At 40.2% G+C, this 18,988-nt stretch overlaps 1 protein-coding gene across 6 annotated transcripts in view; it reads right to left on the bottom strand.

Moving 5' to 3' along the window:
* RTTN (rotatin) overlaps positions 1 to 18,988 on the bottom strand; it is a 163,385-nt gene that overhangs the window by 100,600 nt on the left and 43,797 nt on the right. For 5 of the 6 annotated variants that reach the window (XM_034762541.1, XM_034762540.1, XM_034762539.1 and 2 more), the window contains exons 15-21: positions 18,454 to 18,579; positions 13,448 to 13,564; positions 9,771 to 9,910; positions 9,341 to 9,512; positions 7,159 to 7,258; positions 4,357 to 4,445; positions 98 to 215 (exon numbers count right to left, since the gene is read on the bottom strand). In XM_034762541.1, the coding sequence (XP_034618432.1) occupies positions 98 to 215; positions 4,357 to 4,445; positions 7,159 to 7,258; positions 9,341 to 9,512; positions 9,771 to 9,910; positions 13,448 to 13,564; positions 18,454 to 18,579 (862 nt within the window). The remainder of the gene's footprint in view (positions 1 to 97; positions 216 to 4,356; positions 4,446 to 7,158; positions 7,259 to 9,340; positions 9,513 to 9,770; positions 9,911 to 13,447; positions 13,565 to 18,453; positions 18,580 to 18,988) is intronic. The other variant, XM_034762538.1, reaches the window with a different exon arrangement.

Below are 18,988 nucleotides of genomic sequence, written 5' to 3'. Positions count from 1 at the left end.
GGGGGAGGGAAGAGAATTTGTAAATATGTAGTCACACTTCAGACATTTTCTTTCTATTTATAGTACATGTAAGACACTTCAAAGACTTTCAAGTCACCTCTCAATAACGTTAGCAGGATAGAAGGCTGCTGTGCTAATGACAGGCGTGTAACTGGATCAGCATATACAAGTTTTCGTAGAAGTGTAAGACACGGCAACACAATACATTCCATGAGCTGCAGGTGAGAAAAGAAAGTATGTTAATGTAGATGCCTCCCTATATGCAGTACTATATAGTCAAATACATGAGAAAATTCTTAATTTATGACTAGTAGACATTTCTACTATTTATCCCCTCAAAAGACCAAAAGCACCAAGACTTAGAAAACTGTTAACCAATCAGATTAAATCTGGAAATGAGTGCATCCTAACTGGCTGTAACAAGTTCAGTGGGAAATTTTTAATTACTTCCAGGTGTAAACAGATATTTTTCTGGACTTCTAACCTCACACCCCTCTTTGAATGTTCATTTCAAAGAACAAAATTAAAGTCCTGTCTATATTAGAAAGATTTCCAAATAGCTCGGATTATAAAATATTATTTATACTTTTCAGGGTAGCAGCCGTGTTAGTCTTTCACTCTATATGCATCCGAAGAAGTGGGCTGTAGCCCACGAAAGCTTATGCTCTAATAAATTTGTTAGTCTCTAAGGTGCCACAAGTACTCCTGTTATTTATACTTTATTTACTTTATGGCATTTTTCATCTGTAGATCTCAAAATTTAGTCACTGCTGTGCTGCACTTTGTTATCCCAAAATTATAGACAGGAAAACTGAAGAACAGATAGGTGAGGTAACTTGCCCAAGATTAGAGTGTCAGTGGAACAGCCAGAAACAGAACCAAGGCCTCATTCAGAATGTAAAGAGCAGAATACATATGGACAATTTGTCCAGTGAACATCAAGAACTAAAGCCAGTATCTCTTTCAGATATTAGTATTTCAGAGACTATTCCACTACTTTGCTTTCCTTAGCTTCTATACTTAAAATTTGTTTTGTGAAATCTGTTTGCATCACTATAACTAGAGGCTGCTTCTGAGGCTTTATTTAGATCTCTGCTCTCCCCAGCACTCTATTGGCAGCCCTCCCCAAAAGGATAGTTACCGTACATATTTAAAAAATTAATGAAAAGTTTATATTTCAATGTAGTTTTTCAAACTAGTGCATTAAGTTATCTTGATATTGTATGCAGTCAATATTTAAGTACAAAAAAAATTTGAATGCACATAGGAATTAAACTATGGTCTCTGTACCATAAAGAGGTCCCTTCAGATCAAGGTAGAGAGATTCTAGTGGGGAGCTTGCATAGATGTAGCTCATAACTGTTCTGTGGTTAGAGAACTTCACTCTCCAGGACTGTCAGTCTAGTCACATTTCAAAAGCATTTTGTAAGTATCAGTGACTGACTTAACCTAGCAAATATTCCAGTCATGAATTTTAGCCAAGTTATTTATTTATGATGAATGTTCAGACTTGTTGTGATGTAGAAGTTTATTTAGGAAGATGAAGATCGGTACTTCACCTTTCTATATCAATCAATTTAACTTCCTCTCCCACCTGTCCACTTCGAGCATACCATAGATAAACAAACAAAAACCACCAGCCAAAATAGAGGTAACAGTTAGTGATAGCTTACTGTGATTTCCAAATTTCCTGTACACACAAACAACCTTCCCTCCACTAAGATTAAAAGTAAAATTTTCAGAAGTGCTTAAGTGACTTTATATTGACTTAGACTTTACTTTTAATGTGACTTAGGTTCTTGGGCAATTTAAGCACTAAATTTTTACCCTAGATTCACAACCAGCGCTCTCTCTCAATCATGCCTATTAAGGGGTTTCTACTCTGATATTATATAACAAAAATTCTGCTTGCTTGCATCAGTACTGTAGTGTTAACTATAGACAAATCTAGAAGTCAAATGGATTTTTCTATGTTAGTATTATGTATGTTAAACAAAAACATGCTATCATGCTAAAATAAAATTGGTAAAATAGAACTGTGGGAATTAAACCTCTTCTGCTGGTCTTTGTTGATTTATGGCAGCAATAGCCTTGAGTAGATCTCACATTCAAGCTATCAGAGTCTTAATGTGACGGAGGTAAGATACATTTTCCAGTGTCAATATTTTAAAACATTTCTTCATACATTTAAATTAAAACTTCAGTAAAATGAACAAGTGTTGTGCGATCTTCTGATTCCTGAGGGAATTCTACACCAAAAAATTAAAAATTCTGCAAAATTTGCCCATTCCCAGCTTCTGGAAAACAGAGGCTAGGGACATCATCTCTGCCCATCCTGGCTAATAGCCATTGATGAACCTATCCTCCATGAACTTATCTAGTTCTTTTTTGAACCCTGTTATAGTCTTGGCCTTCACAACATCCTCTGGCAATGCGTTCCACAGGTTGACTATGAGTTGTGTGAAAAAATACTTCCTTTTGTTTGTTTTAAACCTGCTGCCTATTAATTTCATTTGGTGACCCCTAGTTCTTGTGTTATGTGAAGGAGTAAATAATACTTCCTTATTTACTTTCTCCACATCAGTCATGATTTTATAGACCTCTATCATATCCCTCCTTAGTTGTCTCTTTTCCAAGCTGAAATGTCCCAGTCTTATTAATCGCTCCTCATATGGAAGCCGTTCCATATCCGTAATCATTTTTGTTGCCCTTTTCAAAACAACATAACCAAATTAGAGAATTGGTCTGAAATCAACAAAATGAAATTCAATAAAGACTAGTGCAAATACTACACTTCAGAAGGAAAAATAAAATATACAACTACAAAAATGGAGAATAACTAGCTAGGTGATAGTACTGCTGAAAAGATCTGGGGGCTATAGTGAATCACAAATTGAATGAGAGTCAGCAGTGTGATGCAGTTGTGAAAAAGGCTAACGTTCTAGGGTGCATCAACAAGAGCGTTGTTTGTAAGACATGGGAGGTAATTGTCTCACTCTACTCGGCACTGGTGAGTCTTCAGATGGAGTACTGTGTTCAGTTCTGGGTGCCACACTTCAGAAAAGATGTGGATAAACTGAAGAGTGTCCAAAGGAGAGCAACAAAAAATATAGCAAGTACAGTAACTCCTCACTTAACCTTTTCCTGGTTAATGTTGTTTTGTTATTAGATTGCTGACCTATTAGAGAACAAACTCCTTTAAAGTCCTGCAATGTTCCATTAGAAGCCCCCCACAATTCCGCTCCCCGGCACGAGCGCCTGGCGGGTGGAGTGGGGCAAACCCCCGCGCCCCAAACCCGCTACACCCCTGTCTCAACCAAGCTTCACAATCATCATTGGTGAGTACAGTATTAAATTGTTTAAAATTATTTAAAACTTATACTGTATATGTATCTAATGTCTTTTGTCTGTTGAAATTTTTTTTTCTGGAACCTAATCCCCCGCTCCCCATTTACATTAATTCTTATGGGGAAATTGGATTCGCTTAACATCGTTTCGCTTAAAGTTGTATTTTTCAAGAACATAACTAGGACGTTAAGTGAGAAGTTACTGTATTAGAAAACTTGACCTTTGAGAAAAGGTTAAAAAAACTGGGCATGTTCAGTCTTGAGAAAAGATGACTAAGGGGGAACCTGATAACAGTCTTTAGATATGTTAAGGGCTATTATAAAGAGGATCAAGATCAACTGTTCTTCATGTCCTCTGAATGTAGGATAAGCAGCAATGGGCTAATGTGTAGCAAGGGAGATTTAGTTTAAGTATTAGGAAAAACTAACTAGAAGGGTTACTAAATTGAAGAACAGGATTCCATCCGAAGAAGTGGGCTGTAGTCCACGAAACCTTATGCTCTAATAAATTTGTTAGTCTCTAAGGTGCCACAAGTACTCCTGTTCTTTTTGCGGATACAGACTAACACGGCTGCTACTCTGAAAAAAGGTAGCTTGTGTAATCCACTGCTGGAGGTTTTTAAGAACAGATTGGGCAAAAATCTGCCAGGAATGGTCTAGGCTTACTTGGTCCTGCCTCACCAAAGAGGACTGGACTTGATGACCTCTTGTAGTCTCTTCCAGACCATTTCTATGATTCTGTGTTAATGGGGATAGCAGATTCTTCCATCACAATTTAGATAACTATACTAACTGCACATATGGATTAAGTTAATAGGGAACCTACCGTGAGCAAAAGCCAAATGCATAAAGCAAAGATACAGCAAGATTACGTACTTGTGTTTTTAGATGGTCATGTTATTAGTGGAATTAATGTACTGAAAGACTGTGCTTAAAAAAGGTGGTAGATACCAAGTTCTACTGCTTTTACCACAACATTTACAAAAAAACTTCATGGTAATATTTTTACCTTGCCATCCCGGTGTACACATTCAGTAAAGTAAACAAATACTTTATCTATCACACCCAGTTTTTTCACAACATCATGCATTTTGGTATCTGTAAGAGAAAAAAGTATTAGCAAAAGCCATCAGTTCCACATCAATTTTATATTTAACTTCCTGTGTGGGAGCAGACACCATTTTAATGCTGGTGAGATGTACTAATTTTACATCATTGAATGCCAAACCTTCTATCCACCGAACAGGTACAGCACAGGCAATAGCAATGCAAGCCTCCTCAAAGCCTTGTCAACGTCTTACACCTATTCTCAAGGGGTGACAAGGAAATTTGGTTTACACACCCATTCAATACTTGTCCTCAGGAATGAGGCTGCCGATAACTATGCCAGTCACAATGGTAGTTGTGGAGATACGGATGCCTGCCTACTAAGTGTAAGAGAGACCATGAACTCATTTTCCCTCAACACATAGTAGACATCAGAGAATGATTTTTACCATAATTCCTCAAGTGAAATCCTGTATCTCATTGCCAATCTCTTCCACATACCAGCCCCTGGAATTATTTTATTAAATATTCTGAATACTGGTTTATTGACAAGGATAAACTCTTTGGTGGAGAGACTTTTTGTTATCTGTTTGTACAGTGCCCAATTCCATGAGGCCCGGGTCCATAATAGGAGTTCCTAGAGGTGCCACTACACACACACACACACACACACACACACACAAACAGGGAAAACTAGGTGAAATCTTGTCTCCATTAAGTCAATAGAGAAACTCCCACTGACTTTGATGGTACCAGGATTTCACCTGTGATGTTTACAATGTTTATCATTGCTTAACACACCAGTAAGTTTTTAAACATACTCAAATGAAATTATTTTTCAGTACAATTACCACCACCTAGAGCACCTGGCTCAAAAATGAAAACCGTAATCAGACACTCAGGAAGTTATTTCAGAGAGTGGTTTTTTGTTTGTTATTAAAATGAGAGAGATTCTTCTCTTGTGAATTTGAGATTATTGGGCTGAGCAAAATAGCTGCAGTTTCACCCTGAGTTAAATTTTCATGTCATGAGTGCTATTTCCTATCTAAAGGTTGAAAACTACAACAGCCAACATGGAATGTATTTCACTGGATGTAAAAGAATTGTATGCATGTATATGACCAACCAAGAAAATGCTGAATTTGATATTTGAAATGTCAGTATCTTTTCATTGTAGAGAACTGAGTTTACTACTACTATTAGGGTTTCTTGCTAGGAGAAAGAAACATTACAGTATTTAGGATATTCCTGAATAGGAATTTGTGTACAGATCCACTCTTGGAATGCACCTGTGCACTCTACATAAAGCCTTAAGCTCTCTGACTTCAGACTACTGAGTGTATTTGGACCACGTATTGAGCCACGGAATGTTCCCTTCAATGTTTGCATGCATTCACTTAAATTTGTTCTTCTTTAACAAAATTTATATATTTTTCCCCATATGCTCCACATTCTCCCACTGATTTTTTTTATATGTGATATAAATTTATGAACAGTCGCTTCCACCAAATTATAGAGAGTATGGAATGGAACTCCTTCTCCCCAAATCTACTACATTAAAAACAATAGGGAGTCTATAATTTCATTATAATAGACAGTGTAATCCTAGACGCTAATCCTGATTCTGTGGAAGCCTCCTCCAACTCAAGTGACATTTCAGCCCCTTTTAATTGCAGGCTGCTTCTTAGGATTAAGCAGAGTGAAGGAACATTATCTAGGTGAATTCTAGCCACCATTGAGGTCCTGGCCTGCAAGGAACATAAATTCACAAAGATAGAAGGAACTCCTCATTCAGAGTGAACCCCCTTTTGGTACTCAAGCTTCCTATACTAGATCAGGCTAATGTAAACTGCTCCTTGTTAGCTGCAATTGAGGCTCTACTGTGCCCAGGCACATCAGTTGAGGCCGGTGGTGTGAATGAACGAGTCAGGCTTTTTCACACAGCACTTCTCTTAAATAAAAGCAATAGTTACTTGCTTTCCCTCAGCCTACTCAACATTCTACTAGATTCTTTAAGGGGAGATCTAACTGAACTGAGAGGAAAAGGTAAGTTTAAGAACTTTTAGAAAGTTCATTCCTTATGCTGTCCACTCTAAGTAAGGCACAGCAATGTACAGTGAGTTAGCCAAAGCCTCAAGACCATTTGGATAAGAGAAGACTCTACTGTTACAGTGACTGCTCATGTTTTCAAGTGTAACTTAATCAAATCAAGTTAAAGACTGACCTCACTCACTTGAAGAAAATACTGCAGTCTACAAAATAGACTTCATAATCTAAAAAGTGACAGTCTCAGCCAAGAATGGGATGACACTGGAAAAAAATACCTACTCTTTGCTAAGGAGAATGGTCTCTTCCACACAAGCAGAAATAACTAGCATGGAAATGCAGGAATTTTGCAGTATCATTATCTCTAATAAACAAGAATAAATGAGGTGATAAAGTTCAAGAAAAAAAAAAGGAAGGAAAAAACATGTTGACTGGGACAATCTAAAAAGCCCTATTTTAAATACCAGTCATTAGGTTTACCTTAATTTTGCAGAATTATACTTGCTCTCTTCCCAGATGAGAGAATAAAATCTACATCCCTCATTCTCAAGCATAACAAGAGCAGGCAAGTAAATTTTGAACTTGGGCTAAGAAATTTTCATTAGAGTTTTGCAATATTGGTAATAAGGGGAAGTTATGTATTTAAAATTTGAAAATAGCATTCCAAGCAGAAAACCAGCTCACCGGCACATGAATCAATATTTCCAGAACACTTTACCTTGCATAATTATAGCTAGCTGCTCTGCTGCAGACTTTCTCAAAACTAGATCAATGGTGTCAGAAGAAAGAATACCATATAGTTTTTCCACTGTCTCTTCCTATTAAAACAAAACTATATTTAGAAATGCATATAATATATGTCTCTTAGTTAAACAGGAAAATTAGCCCTCTTATTCCCTCAAAGTGTAGGAAATATATATATATATATATAAAAAATGTGACTAGGATCCATTCTAAAAATCCTTACAAGCAGCATATATATATATTCACTCAGAATGATCATGGTATGATTTACTGAGCTTCTAAAGCATTTCTTGGGGAACAAAAATTTAACAATTTCCAGAATGTAGCAATTGGAAAGAACAACATACCATGCCCATTGGTTTTTAAAGTATGCAAATGCAGAAATTTCAAAAAAGTATTTATATTCATACTCATTTTTCTTATGTAATTAACAAGTGCAGTAATGTACATTATTATTACGTGCATATATTCATGATTATGTGACATAGTTACCTACAATAGCAGGGAACTAGAGTTAATAGTCCTATATCCTATGTTCACTAAATGTAAATGCTTGACATTTCATTGAAGTATAATTCTAGCTAAATCCAAAAGACTATCTGTAAAATGGCTTGTGTTTAGGTCAGCTGTTAATTAAGTTCAACATATACATATAGATTTTTTTTTTTTTTTTTTTTTAAGTCAATGGTAAACCGAGAGGCTAGATTATTTTTACGTTGGAGGAAGAATGTCATCTTTTAGAACTCGTTTAACATTTTGATTTATTTTATTGGGTGCTGTTTGTTTTCATCTGTTTCCTGCAGACCATGAACTTCTAATCTAGAGCCCAACAGCCACAAGTAGGTCTTGGATTTTGTCTTATATTATAGATGTAGGATTTGCTTGTATGGTAAGGAATTGTCTTGCACCTGCCTTATCCTGGATTACAAGCATCTACAATATGAATAATTTTTGAAAATTGAGGAAAAAAGATTTCAGCTGTTTGAGTGAAAGGAGAGATTTTTAAAAAGGTACACTTTTCCCATTATTAGAAAAGCCTTGTGATCTTTTGTTTCCCAGCAGCACAAGTGGCCAGAGGCAGACACTTGACATTTGGCCTGGAAATATTTCACATTGAAAAGTGCCTTTGAGTGTTCTAGTAAAAGATAGTTTTGATTTAACAGAACTATGACCATTTGAAAAAATGTTCTACTCATGCACAATAGGATTTTAACAAGTGTGATAAGCTATTATAGTGTGCAGCTAAGTACATCCACTTTGCATTTGTGGAGCTAACTTATCTGCACAAGGTAAAATCTAGTGAAGCTGAGTAGTAAGTGAATCCATGTCTCATTCACTGTTGCACCTTGTGACAGGGTGGTCTAGGTCCAGAGGCCCCCTGCTGGAGGTCTCACGGCCCTGCCTCACCGTGCCCCAGAAAGGAGCAGAGGAGAAATACTCCAGGCAGCCTAGAGTGGCTGCAGGGGAAGGCAAGCAAGGGCCACAAGGGCCATATGAAAAGCAGCAGAGACAGAGTAGTCAGTTGCTGCCTGGAGCTAGAAGACAGAGGACTGGGTTCCTGGCTGGCTGGAAGAGCAACAGGACTACGGACAGCTCAGCGCGGGCAGGGCTGAGACCAGGGAGGACTGCCGAAGATCGGAGAAGCTAAGAAGGAACTCCTGGCTGGCTGCAGTGACCAAGCAAGGACTGAGCCCAGAACCTAGCCAGACCAAGCAAGGGTACCACGATGGGCCCTACTGATCTAGTTAAGGACTGAGCCTCGGGAGGGCTGCTGAAAAGGACACCTCAATGGAGTGTTCTGCGATGGGCCCTGTTGGACTGTTATAGAGGCCAGTGTCTCCAGGGGAGAAGCAAAAGATGGATGCCATCCCATTCCAAGAACTAAGAAATGGAAGGCTCACACCAGACCAGAAGGGGGCACTTGCGAGAGGTGACCCCATTACATATCTTATAACATAAAAGCTACTCTTAAAGTTTGTAGGGTAGAGGTTCTCTGGCAGACTTATTTATAAAGTGCAAGACAATTCAAGGGAAAAGATTACTGAAACCTGCAGAAGGTGAAATAATTGACATACAGCAGCCTTCCCACATGACGTTAATAAGCAGTTCAAAAAGGACAGAATGACAAAAATATGTTAAAAAGACATTTTGGTCACCTTAAAAATGGACTCTTTTGCATCATCCAACTTCAGCTCAATAGGTCTTTCCACAATAAGCAAGTTAGGAACAGTGGAGAAAACACTACTATGCAAAAGAGGGCGCTTCAGGCTGGCCCCTTCTTCATTCATGAGATGGAATGTTAGATGTTTCAGTGCCACAGAACGGACTCTAAAGAAACAAAGTACTAAGGATCATGGTTCTTTTCAGTGGGGCATTTTAGCTCTTCAGATCTACACACAGAGTTTGAAAATTTCAGGAAAACACGCTGATAATGCTTAAGACTTACTTCTATTTATCATTTACCCACAAAATTTCAAATCAGCCCTCACTGTAAATCAATTAAATCAGTCTTGACAGTTTAGGTTAGACTTGCTAATATCATGCATCAATCACACGCTGAAGTTATTACAGGACATTACTACTCACAACTGCTTTTTTGAGAAGAGAAGTCGTAGAGCAGCCCTTAATCTAGTAGTTCTAGGAAGAATCCCTTCTCCTTTGTCAGAAGCTGTTTCACTTAGACTGAGGATGCAGTTACCCAGTGTCTCTTCTGTGTCTGCATACCCCTAAAAATATTTAAAAATCTATTCACCAGTTTGTCTAATTAAGAAACAAGAATGTCTACTTTTGACAAAAAACAAAATTGTATGAATGGAAACTATGTTTTCTAGGTAAGATTTTATTGAGTTGTACTAAGTACTTCATATGAAACAGTCTTGGAAGTGCACATAAAGCAAGCAGCTCATAAATCTATGCTTCTTCCCTCTAAGCACATCTGGGGAAGGAATTGCCTCACACACTTTCTAATTCAAGTTTAGACAATGATTACCTTTCCAGAACACACCAAAGTTGAATTCTTACAACCCAGTAATTTAAAAAATAGGACGCCACCTATTTTAAGGCAATAGAAGAAGAAGGACTATTTAGGCAACTATCACTTTGTTTCATGAAGTTAATCATTTTAATTCTGCAAAATAAAATGCTTCCACAAAAACCAGGTGTGACTTTAAGAGTTCCTCAATGCCCACAAGCAGAAGGCCAACCATATTATAACTCAGATCAGGCCTGACATATTCACTATCCCCTCCACAAACACTGTTGTCATAGTGTGCATCTAAAAGATATGCCATAAAGTATGATACATAAACTGGTGACAAGCTGGTCCCAAATATTATCGCTTGATTTATGTACAGTTTGTGTACAAAGATATATGTGTGTGCTGGAAATATGTTCTTAAAATGTGTTTTGGAGGCAGTGCATAAATCCAGGCTGCCTTATACAAAGATATGTGGATTCACCTGTCTGACTGGCTTGATTACAGGAAGAGGAAAAGGAAAGAATATTTACATATAAGGTAAACAAAGCAATCAAGCTAACAAGCGGCAGCTTAGCAAGCACCTCAGAAATCCTTCCTGACTCTTGAGGCTGAGACAATGGACTTTGGGTACTATAAGAGCAAAAAGACATTTTAGTTATCCATCACTTAGGGGACATAGGGTACAGCACCCTCTGAGCCTGTGAACGTTGGATCCTCTAGCCTGGAGGGCTACAGCAGTAGTTTTTAACCTTTTTTTAATTTGCAAAGCCCTAATAAAGTTAATAGCTTGGAAAAAATTGTTTTAAAATAATTCTAGACATTTTTGGGGAGAGAATATATTCAAAGCACTCACAAAAGTGCTCAGTTCCATGATAAAACAACCCACCATTACTATTTAACAAAAATCACTGCACCGTACGTTTACATTGCAAATCACAAACAGGACATTATTTGCACTGAAGAGATTGTAATCTGAGGCCCCAGTGCTTGGATTAGGCTCCATGAAAGTGTCTATTCTTACACAGCTCACTGAACGGATCAATGCCTAAAATAGGAAAAATATGGAACCACTGTTCAGGAAAAGGGAGATGTAGGAAAAAAAGCAGGCCCAGAAGAAAGAAATTTAAAGGAAAATGGGGGAAGACAGGTAACAGTGTGTGCTTACAAGTAATAACTGAGGAGATAGATAGCACTTAAAAGTTAGGCAAAAGGAAGGAATCAAGAAGAGTCAGACATAACATGAAGTACGAGCTTGTAGGATTAGAAGGTAGTAGAAGGGAGATTTTAGCACCAGAAACAGATATGAAGGATGGGATGGAGCAAGTAGGATACGGGAGAAAAGAGAAGGGCAAGAGTTCTTGTTGGATTGAACAGGGAGTAAAGATAAGCGCATACCTTTTGCTCTAAAAGAGCATGTCCACATTGCAGCAGGGATACAACCTATAGCTTGTGTAGACATATCCACACCAGTTGTACTCTAGCTAGTTTCCTAAAAAAATCAGTGAGGATGAGGCAGCACCAGCAAGTACATACATAGGGAAATGCGGGGGTGAGAAAGGGGAAGCTTGGATAAACCATGTTGAAGCCCGTGCTGCTGCATCATCACTGCTGGTTTTAGCAAGTTAGCTATAGCACATCTAGCGTGGGTACATCTACATAAGCGCCAAATCATACCCACAGCTGCAGTGTAGACAAACCCTGACTTAAAAAGCAAGGCATGGAGACTGGCTGTTTAATCAAGAAAAAATAAGAGTTTCAAAAAGACAAGCTACCCTAATGGAGGACAGTCAATTCCTGCCAAAACATAGTAAGAATATTTAGGTCTGTAGTGCACTAAGTTACATGAAATTTCAATAATCAGGGACTTCCCACAGATGTCCAAACTTAGTGACGCAAAAAACAATGAGGGAAAATAAAGCAAAAGTGGCCAGATCTTTATTATTTTTGCAATCTATGTTGTAGTTGCGCTGACAGACACCAATCTATATTGGAGTCCATTATACTAGATACTACATAAACAGTAAAGTTCAGTTCCTCCCTCAAAAAGCTTGCAATCTCATTTGAGCAGTATGCCATAAGTGAATGTGTGTTCATCTACACCGGAATTTTCAGTCATGGTCTAACAAGTGTTGATAACTACATATTAACTAACACAACTGTAATTTCTACCATAGACACTTCATGAACATTTGTTTCAGGACATGAACATTTGTTCCCAGTTGTGCTCAATTTCAAATACAGTTAACTACAAAATTCAAGTCTAAATAAATCCTATGACAAGCAAAAGGAGGAGGGAGCATAAGGGAAACAAATAAGATCATGTGGTTAGCTACTGCACAACTTTTTGGTCTCTAATCTTGACATCAAATCACTGACAGGAAAGACAGACACTTGGTATTTTTCCATTCTGAAAGATGAGAATGTTGTATAACTGCAATAAAAATTGTTGTATTTTCCTTTACATTAAGATCTCTCAGGCAAAAAAAAGCAGACAAATAATAGAATAAAAAACAGAGACTAAAGCTCCAAACTGTGGTATATGAGACCCTGATCCTAAAAAGATTTCCTAAGGGAAAGCTTCTTGGGTTTTATCCATTTACAGTTTGGTGGTTTTTGTTTTGTTTTAGTGTTCCTCTGGTCTGGAAGGTTTGAAGGCAGAAAAACTTGTAAAAAAAAATACTTTGAGATATATGTTAGAAATACATTAAAGTTTCAGTTTTCCTGAACCAGGGCCGGCTCCAGGGTTTTGGCTGCCCCAAGCAGCCAAAAAAAAAAAAGCCGCGATTGCGATCTGCAGCGGCAATTTGGCGGGAGGTCCTTTGCTCCCAGCGGGAGTGAGGGACTGTCTGCCGAATTGCCGCCGAATACCTGGACGTACCGCCCTTCTCCGGGGCGGCCGCCCCAAGCACCTGCTTGCCAGGCTAGTGCCTGGAGCCGGCCCTGCCTAGAGGCAAGAATGTGGAATGATGGAAAGGGTTGGGTTCTGAACTGACACAGGGAAGAATGGTCTGCCATTTTGTCTTATCTCTACAGGCGTACCAGATTCTTCAGTTGCAATGAACTTCTCATATTTGCTTAGGATACATACAAAACTGTCCCCTATTTAAACACTCATATATTTTGGCCTGCTCAAATGAATATTACTTGCTCATCTATTCCACCCTTTACCTTGTTGAATTTTCTTCTCCTTGTGTAACATGACAATGTTGCAGTATAAGTGTTCTTATGATAAAGTAATCAACCTCAGCTCAAGATAAACTGTGCTTTAAAAAAAAGCTTCATGTACCTGTAAAATTGGAATGATGGGATAGAGGGCCTCAATAAACTTGTTCCAGGTGAGTGCTGTCATCATCAATCGCCCCTGCAGGAGATACAGTAGAATGGCCTTGGCAGCAGAGTTCACCTGTTCAACAACAAAGAATAAAATAATGTAATAAAGAAAGAAGAAAGTGACTAGGCCAATTTGTTGATCCCACAGTATGAAATTAAGCTGTGCTTTCTAAAATAGATTTTGAAGGAGAAAACATCTGTAATTAAATGTAATCAATATGCACTAGACTCTATTACTTGCTAGTTTAGTATTGTCTTCCACATTTGAGCTTAGATTGCAAAAGACCCTTACAGGAGACCACAGAGAGGGAACAAGCAAGGAGTTACTTCTCCCTTATACAGTTCGTGCAAGGACTTGCAACCAGGGGCGGCTCTATGTATTTTGCCGCCCCAAGCACGGCAGTCAGGCGGCTTTCGGCAGCGTGCCTGTGGGAGGTCCGCTGGTAACACAGATTCGGCGGCATGCCTGCGGGAGGTCCGCCGGTCCCGCAGCTTTGACGTACCCGCCGCCGAATTGCTGCCAAAGCCGCGGGACCAGCGGACCTCCCGCAGGCATGCCGCCGAAGGCTCCCTGACTGCCGCCCCCACAGCGACCAGCAGGCCGCCCCCCGCGGCTTGCCGCCCCAGGCACGTGCTTGCTGCACTAGTGCCTGGAGCCGCTCCTGCTTGCAACCCTTAGTCTCTGAGCTTAGATGGTATAATTCCCTCCATTCATCCCAAAAGGGCAAGAGGGGAGGCCATTGTTCATTCCACAGAGCAGGTTGGTTGCACCAAAGGTAGCAGGCTCAATCATTCCAAATGATGGTTCAAAATTGAGCCAACTTGTGCACATAGCCATGAAGGGAGGTATTGCTTTTCCTGAAACAACTCCTCTGCAACCAGTACATGTGGCAACACAACTCTGTACCACCTCCTATTTACACTAGTGATTAAATGCCACAATTAGACTCTTGAAGTTTTAATGCACTTCATATTCTTTTCAAATACTAATGAATCTTTCCAAGCACTGAAAGTATTATTCATTCAGAGAAATGAGTCACTATGAACTCAGACACCTATTGGCCTCTTTCTTACTTTCCTTCAGTCTCTGGCTTTATACAACAAGTTCTCTTTCCCTTCTTATTTGACTGTACTTCTCTGGAACATTTAATTCTCAATCTGCCGTGACATACTGTTTTTTCCCCAGAGTGATTTAAAGCTATTTGCATGACCATTTGTCTTTCTTCAAGAAAATAGTCAAAATTACTCCTCAAACACTACTAAAGATAGCAAGTTGTTTGTGTTTCTCAAACAAAGCAAGCTAAGGCTATGTCTGCCCTACAGACTTTTGATGACATAACTACATCGGTCAGGGGTGTGAAGAGTGTGATCCCTTATCAGCACAGCTGTTCAGGCAGAAGTCCTCAGTGTAGACACAGCTAAACTGACAAAGCTGCACTTTTACTGGTATAGCTTGTTTTGTTTCTTTTCTATACACGCATCTTCCCCAATAGGCATGTTTTGCTGGCACAGTTTATCAGTAATTCTACACCAGTAAAGTGTACACATGGCCTAAGACCCGCATAACACTTGCAACAATCACCAATAACTATATATGTTTCAAAGAGTTTAAGCGTTGAATGCTATTTTTGCTCTAATGGCAACAAGGAGAAACACTATCTTCTGAAAGCCCAGCCTTCTTTACACTGTAAAGACCTATCAAAGCTTTCAGGCGGTTTATGTAGCAAAAGGTAGATGCTCACTCCCTCCAAACAACAACAAAAACATTTAACAGCCATAGCAGATAACCATAACTCACTAACTTATCCTTCACAGAATGAGGTTCAGCATAGGAAATTCTTAGACTCTACATGGGAATCCAGGGATCTTCTGTTAAGTCACCCTGATGTTAAGTGCTTGAAAGCTTAAAGCTGAAACTTAACTTAAATAATGAAGTGCATCAATACACCCAAACCCCAGGAAAAGTGTAAGTCTAGATCTTATCTAAGTGTATATATTTTATTAGAAGGATGCTTAGGAAAAGTGTAAGAATGCTACCTGTTTAAAGGTAAAAAGAACAGCATCAATTCAAGAGCATATATATGAGCACCTCTACCCCGATATAACACGACCCGATATAACATGAATTCAGATACAACGCAGTAAAGCAGCGCTCTGGGGGGGCGGGGCTGCACACTCCGGCGGATCAAATCAAGTTCGATATAACGCGGTAAGATTTTTTGGCTCCCGAGGACAGCGTTATATCAGGGTAGAGGTGTACACGTTCCAAGTCCGATAATTTCAGCACAATTTAAATTATATTTCCAAAACTAAGATTCAAATTGCCATGTGATTCTCATTTCATTAAGCAAAATGAACTGGAGTCATTTTTAAAGAAACATCTAAATAAGAGAAATCACAGTACAGTAAAAAGCTTTGTTATCCAGCATGTTGGGGAAATGGGGTGTGCCAGTTAGTCAAAAATTCCGGTTAACAAAGAGTTACACTTATCAATGGAGGGAGGGAGTTTGGGTGCGGGAGGGGGCTCAGGGCTAGGGGCTGGTGAGTGAGATGAGGTGTGGGGCACAGGCTCTGGGAGGGAGTTTGGGTGCAGGAAGGGGCTCAGTGCAGAGGATTGGGGCACAGGAGAGCTTTTGGGGTGCCGGATCTGGCCGGCGCTTACCTCAGGTGGCTCCCCGGAATCGGCAACATGTCTCTGCTGCTCCGAGGCAAAGGCTCAGCCAGGCAGCTCTGCACGCTGCCTCTGCCCACAGGCGCCGCCCCCGCCCCGCAGCTCCCATCGGTGTGGTTCCTGGCCAATGGGAGCTGCGGAGCCAGTGATCGGGGCATGGCATTGGCAATGCATAGAGCCCTCGTGGCTGTTTCTCCGCCTAGGAGCAGCAGGGACATGTCGCCGCTTCTGGGGAGCCTGGAAGGGAGCCTGCCAGCCCCCTGCCAACTGGACTTTTAATGGATATCAGAAATGCCGGTTTCTAGAGCTTTCTGGTAGGTAAAGCGCCGGATAACACAGCTTTTACTGTACTTGCTCTTTTACAGTATTAGAAAACCCATGCACAAAATGTATATATTGCAACAAAATTTTACTTAAGCCTCTTAAAGGTATTAATCTTTTAAAGAATGCTTTTAAGCAAATTTGCAGCTAAAGAAAGCTGTTAAATGTTGCTTACATATAGCTTTAAGAGAATCCTTAACCATCGACAGACAACAGTACAAATCCAAATCTACTAGAAAGTAGGTACTACTACATTGATTTCAACTAAATTTCAATTTATTTCAATTAATTTACATCAGTTCTAAATTAGATCCAGGGAATGAATATAAATTATGAACCCAATCCTTCAAACATTTATACAATAAGCCAGGGGTTGGCAACCTATGGCATACATGCCAAACACGACACGCAAGCAGATTTTGAGTGGCACGCTGCTGCCTGCCGCGGTCCCGGCCCCCAGCCCCACTCAGCCTCCCCCCGCCCACCGCTCTCCCCTGCGGGGGCAGGAGACAGAAGCTTGAGCTTGGTCCTGCAGGAGCCAAGCCTCCTCCCTCCCCCGCTTCTTCCCCCAGCGTGGTGCTTTCCTGCCCCTCTTCCTCTCCTTCCCTGCGCCGATCAGCTGATGGCCTTCAGAGGGGGAGGGGGATGAGTGGCAGCATGCTCGCTGCTCCGTAGAGGAGGCAGAGAAGAGGTAGGGACAGGACCTTGGGGAAGGGGGTGGAAGAGGGCATATCCCTTCCAGCCCCCTGCCATGAGCCGCTCAGGGCAGGGGGCTGGGAGCACTCCCACGAGCCGAGCACCCCAGCCCTCTGCCCTGACCCCTGAACCCCCCGCACACCCAGCCTTCTGCCCTGCACCTCCACACACACCCCCAGCCCTCTGCCCTGACCCCCGAACCCACACACACAGCCTTCCGCCCTGCACCCCCACACCTCCCAGCCCTCTGCCCTGACCCCTGAACCCACACACACACACACAGCCTTCTGCCCTGCACCCCCCACACGCTCCCAGCCCTCTGCCCTGACCCCCCCACACACCCAGCCCTCTGGCCTGACCCCTGAACCTCCCCCAGGTCTGGGGTCCCGGCTGCCGGACCCTTGCCAGCCGGCATCCCGGCCACAGGCCCCGCTAAGCCCGGCCTAGGTGAACAGAACCCCAGGCTGGCAGCGGGCTGAGCAGGCTGGCGGTGTAAGATCAGCATTTTAATTTAATTTTAAATGAAGCTTCTTAAACATTTTGAAAACCTTGTTTATTTTACATACAACAATAGTTTAGTTATATAATATAAATTTATAGAGAGAGACCTTCTAAAAAACGTTACAATATATTACTGGCACGCGAAACCTTAAATTAAAGTGAATAAATGAAGACTTGGCACACCACTTCCGAAAGGTTGCCTACCCCTGCAATAAGCACATGGGTAGTTCCTTTTCTTTTAAGCAGAACTATTCACATGCTTAAATTTAAGCAAACTTAAGAGTGTTTGATGAATCAGGACCTAAGATTATTTGCTATTAACGTTATACTAGTACTTAGAGTATTATTTTGCAAATTGATATTTTGCAAGTCAGGATAATAAGATTAAAAACAAAACAAAACAAAACATTCCTCTTTACTGTATCTTCCCAATAAAATCAATGCATTAGAGAAGATTTTTATCTAGTGATATAAACCAGATTAATTTCATCTGTATTTTAATACACGTACAGGAAAGAATCCTTTGTACAGCTTCTCTGTATATACAGCTTTTCAGTATGCAAGAAACTAAGCAATGTAATTATTAACTTTATTTCTCGGTTTATTATTACGTTCTCAGTAAAAAGTACTTTTAACTCTTTTGTTACAATACCTGAAGAGAAGTTAAAATTATCTTTCCATCTCCCAAGACTGAAAACTCCATTAACGATATTGAGATGGACCATTCCTTCATGCATAAATGTCAACCCATAAGATTATTTTAAATATTGTACCTCATTTTTGGACTCCTGGAGGCCAAATGTAGAGACTTCATATAAAACCTTTGGATGAAGAAGAAAGTGAACTCCATGACAAATTGAAGACACAGGTTTTGTGACATTATGGATACCCAAACATTCCTAGAAAAAAAAGTAAATGGTTAATTTCTAAATTCAAGTAAGTTCCCATTTCTATACCTTATCTTGCAGATGCTATTTCTCACTTTGCGTGTTTCAGGGATAAGGACTATGCTAAAACGGCCCCAATTACCATGCAAAGTATAAGCATGCAGGAGCTACAGAATAAATGTTGGTGCTACTGTTGCTTCATAAATTTATATGACAATACAAATATGTTATTCTTTACAGGTTGTTGCTTTCCCCCTTTCCTGCTGTGACAACTTGGTAACTCAATTCTCATTTGAGGTTAATTGGGCATTTCCTGAGCATTTCAGAGGACCACAGTCCTGAAAGCAGAGCACTACGGAAGTAGACACCTTTGCCTCCTGACTGAGAATCCCAAGCAAAGTAGGCTGTAGACACTGATCCT

The sequence above is a fragment of the Trachemys scripta genome, chromosome 2 (assembly GCF_013100865.1).
Source record: "Trachemys scripta elegans isolate TJP31775 chromosome 2, CAS_Tse_1.0, whole genome shotgun sequence".
NCBI lineage: Eukaryota > Metazoa > Chordata > Testudines > Emydidae > Trachemys > Trachemys scripta.
This window is presented reverse-complemented; position numbering and strand designations above follow the sequence as displayed.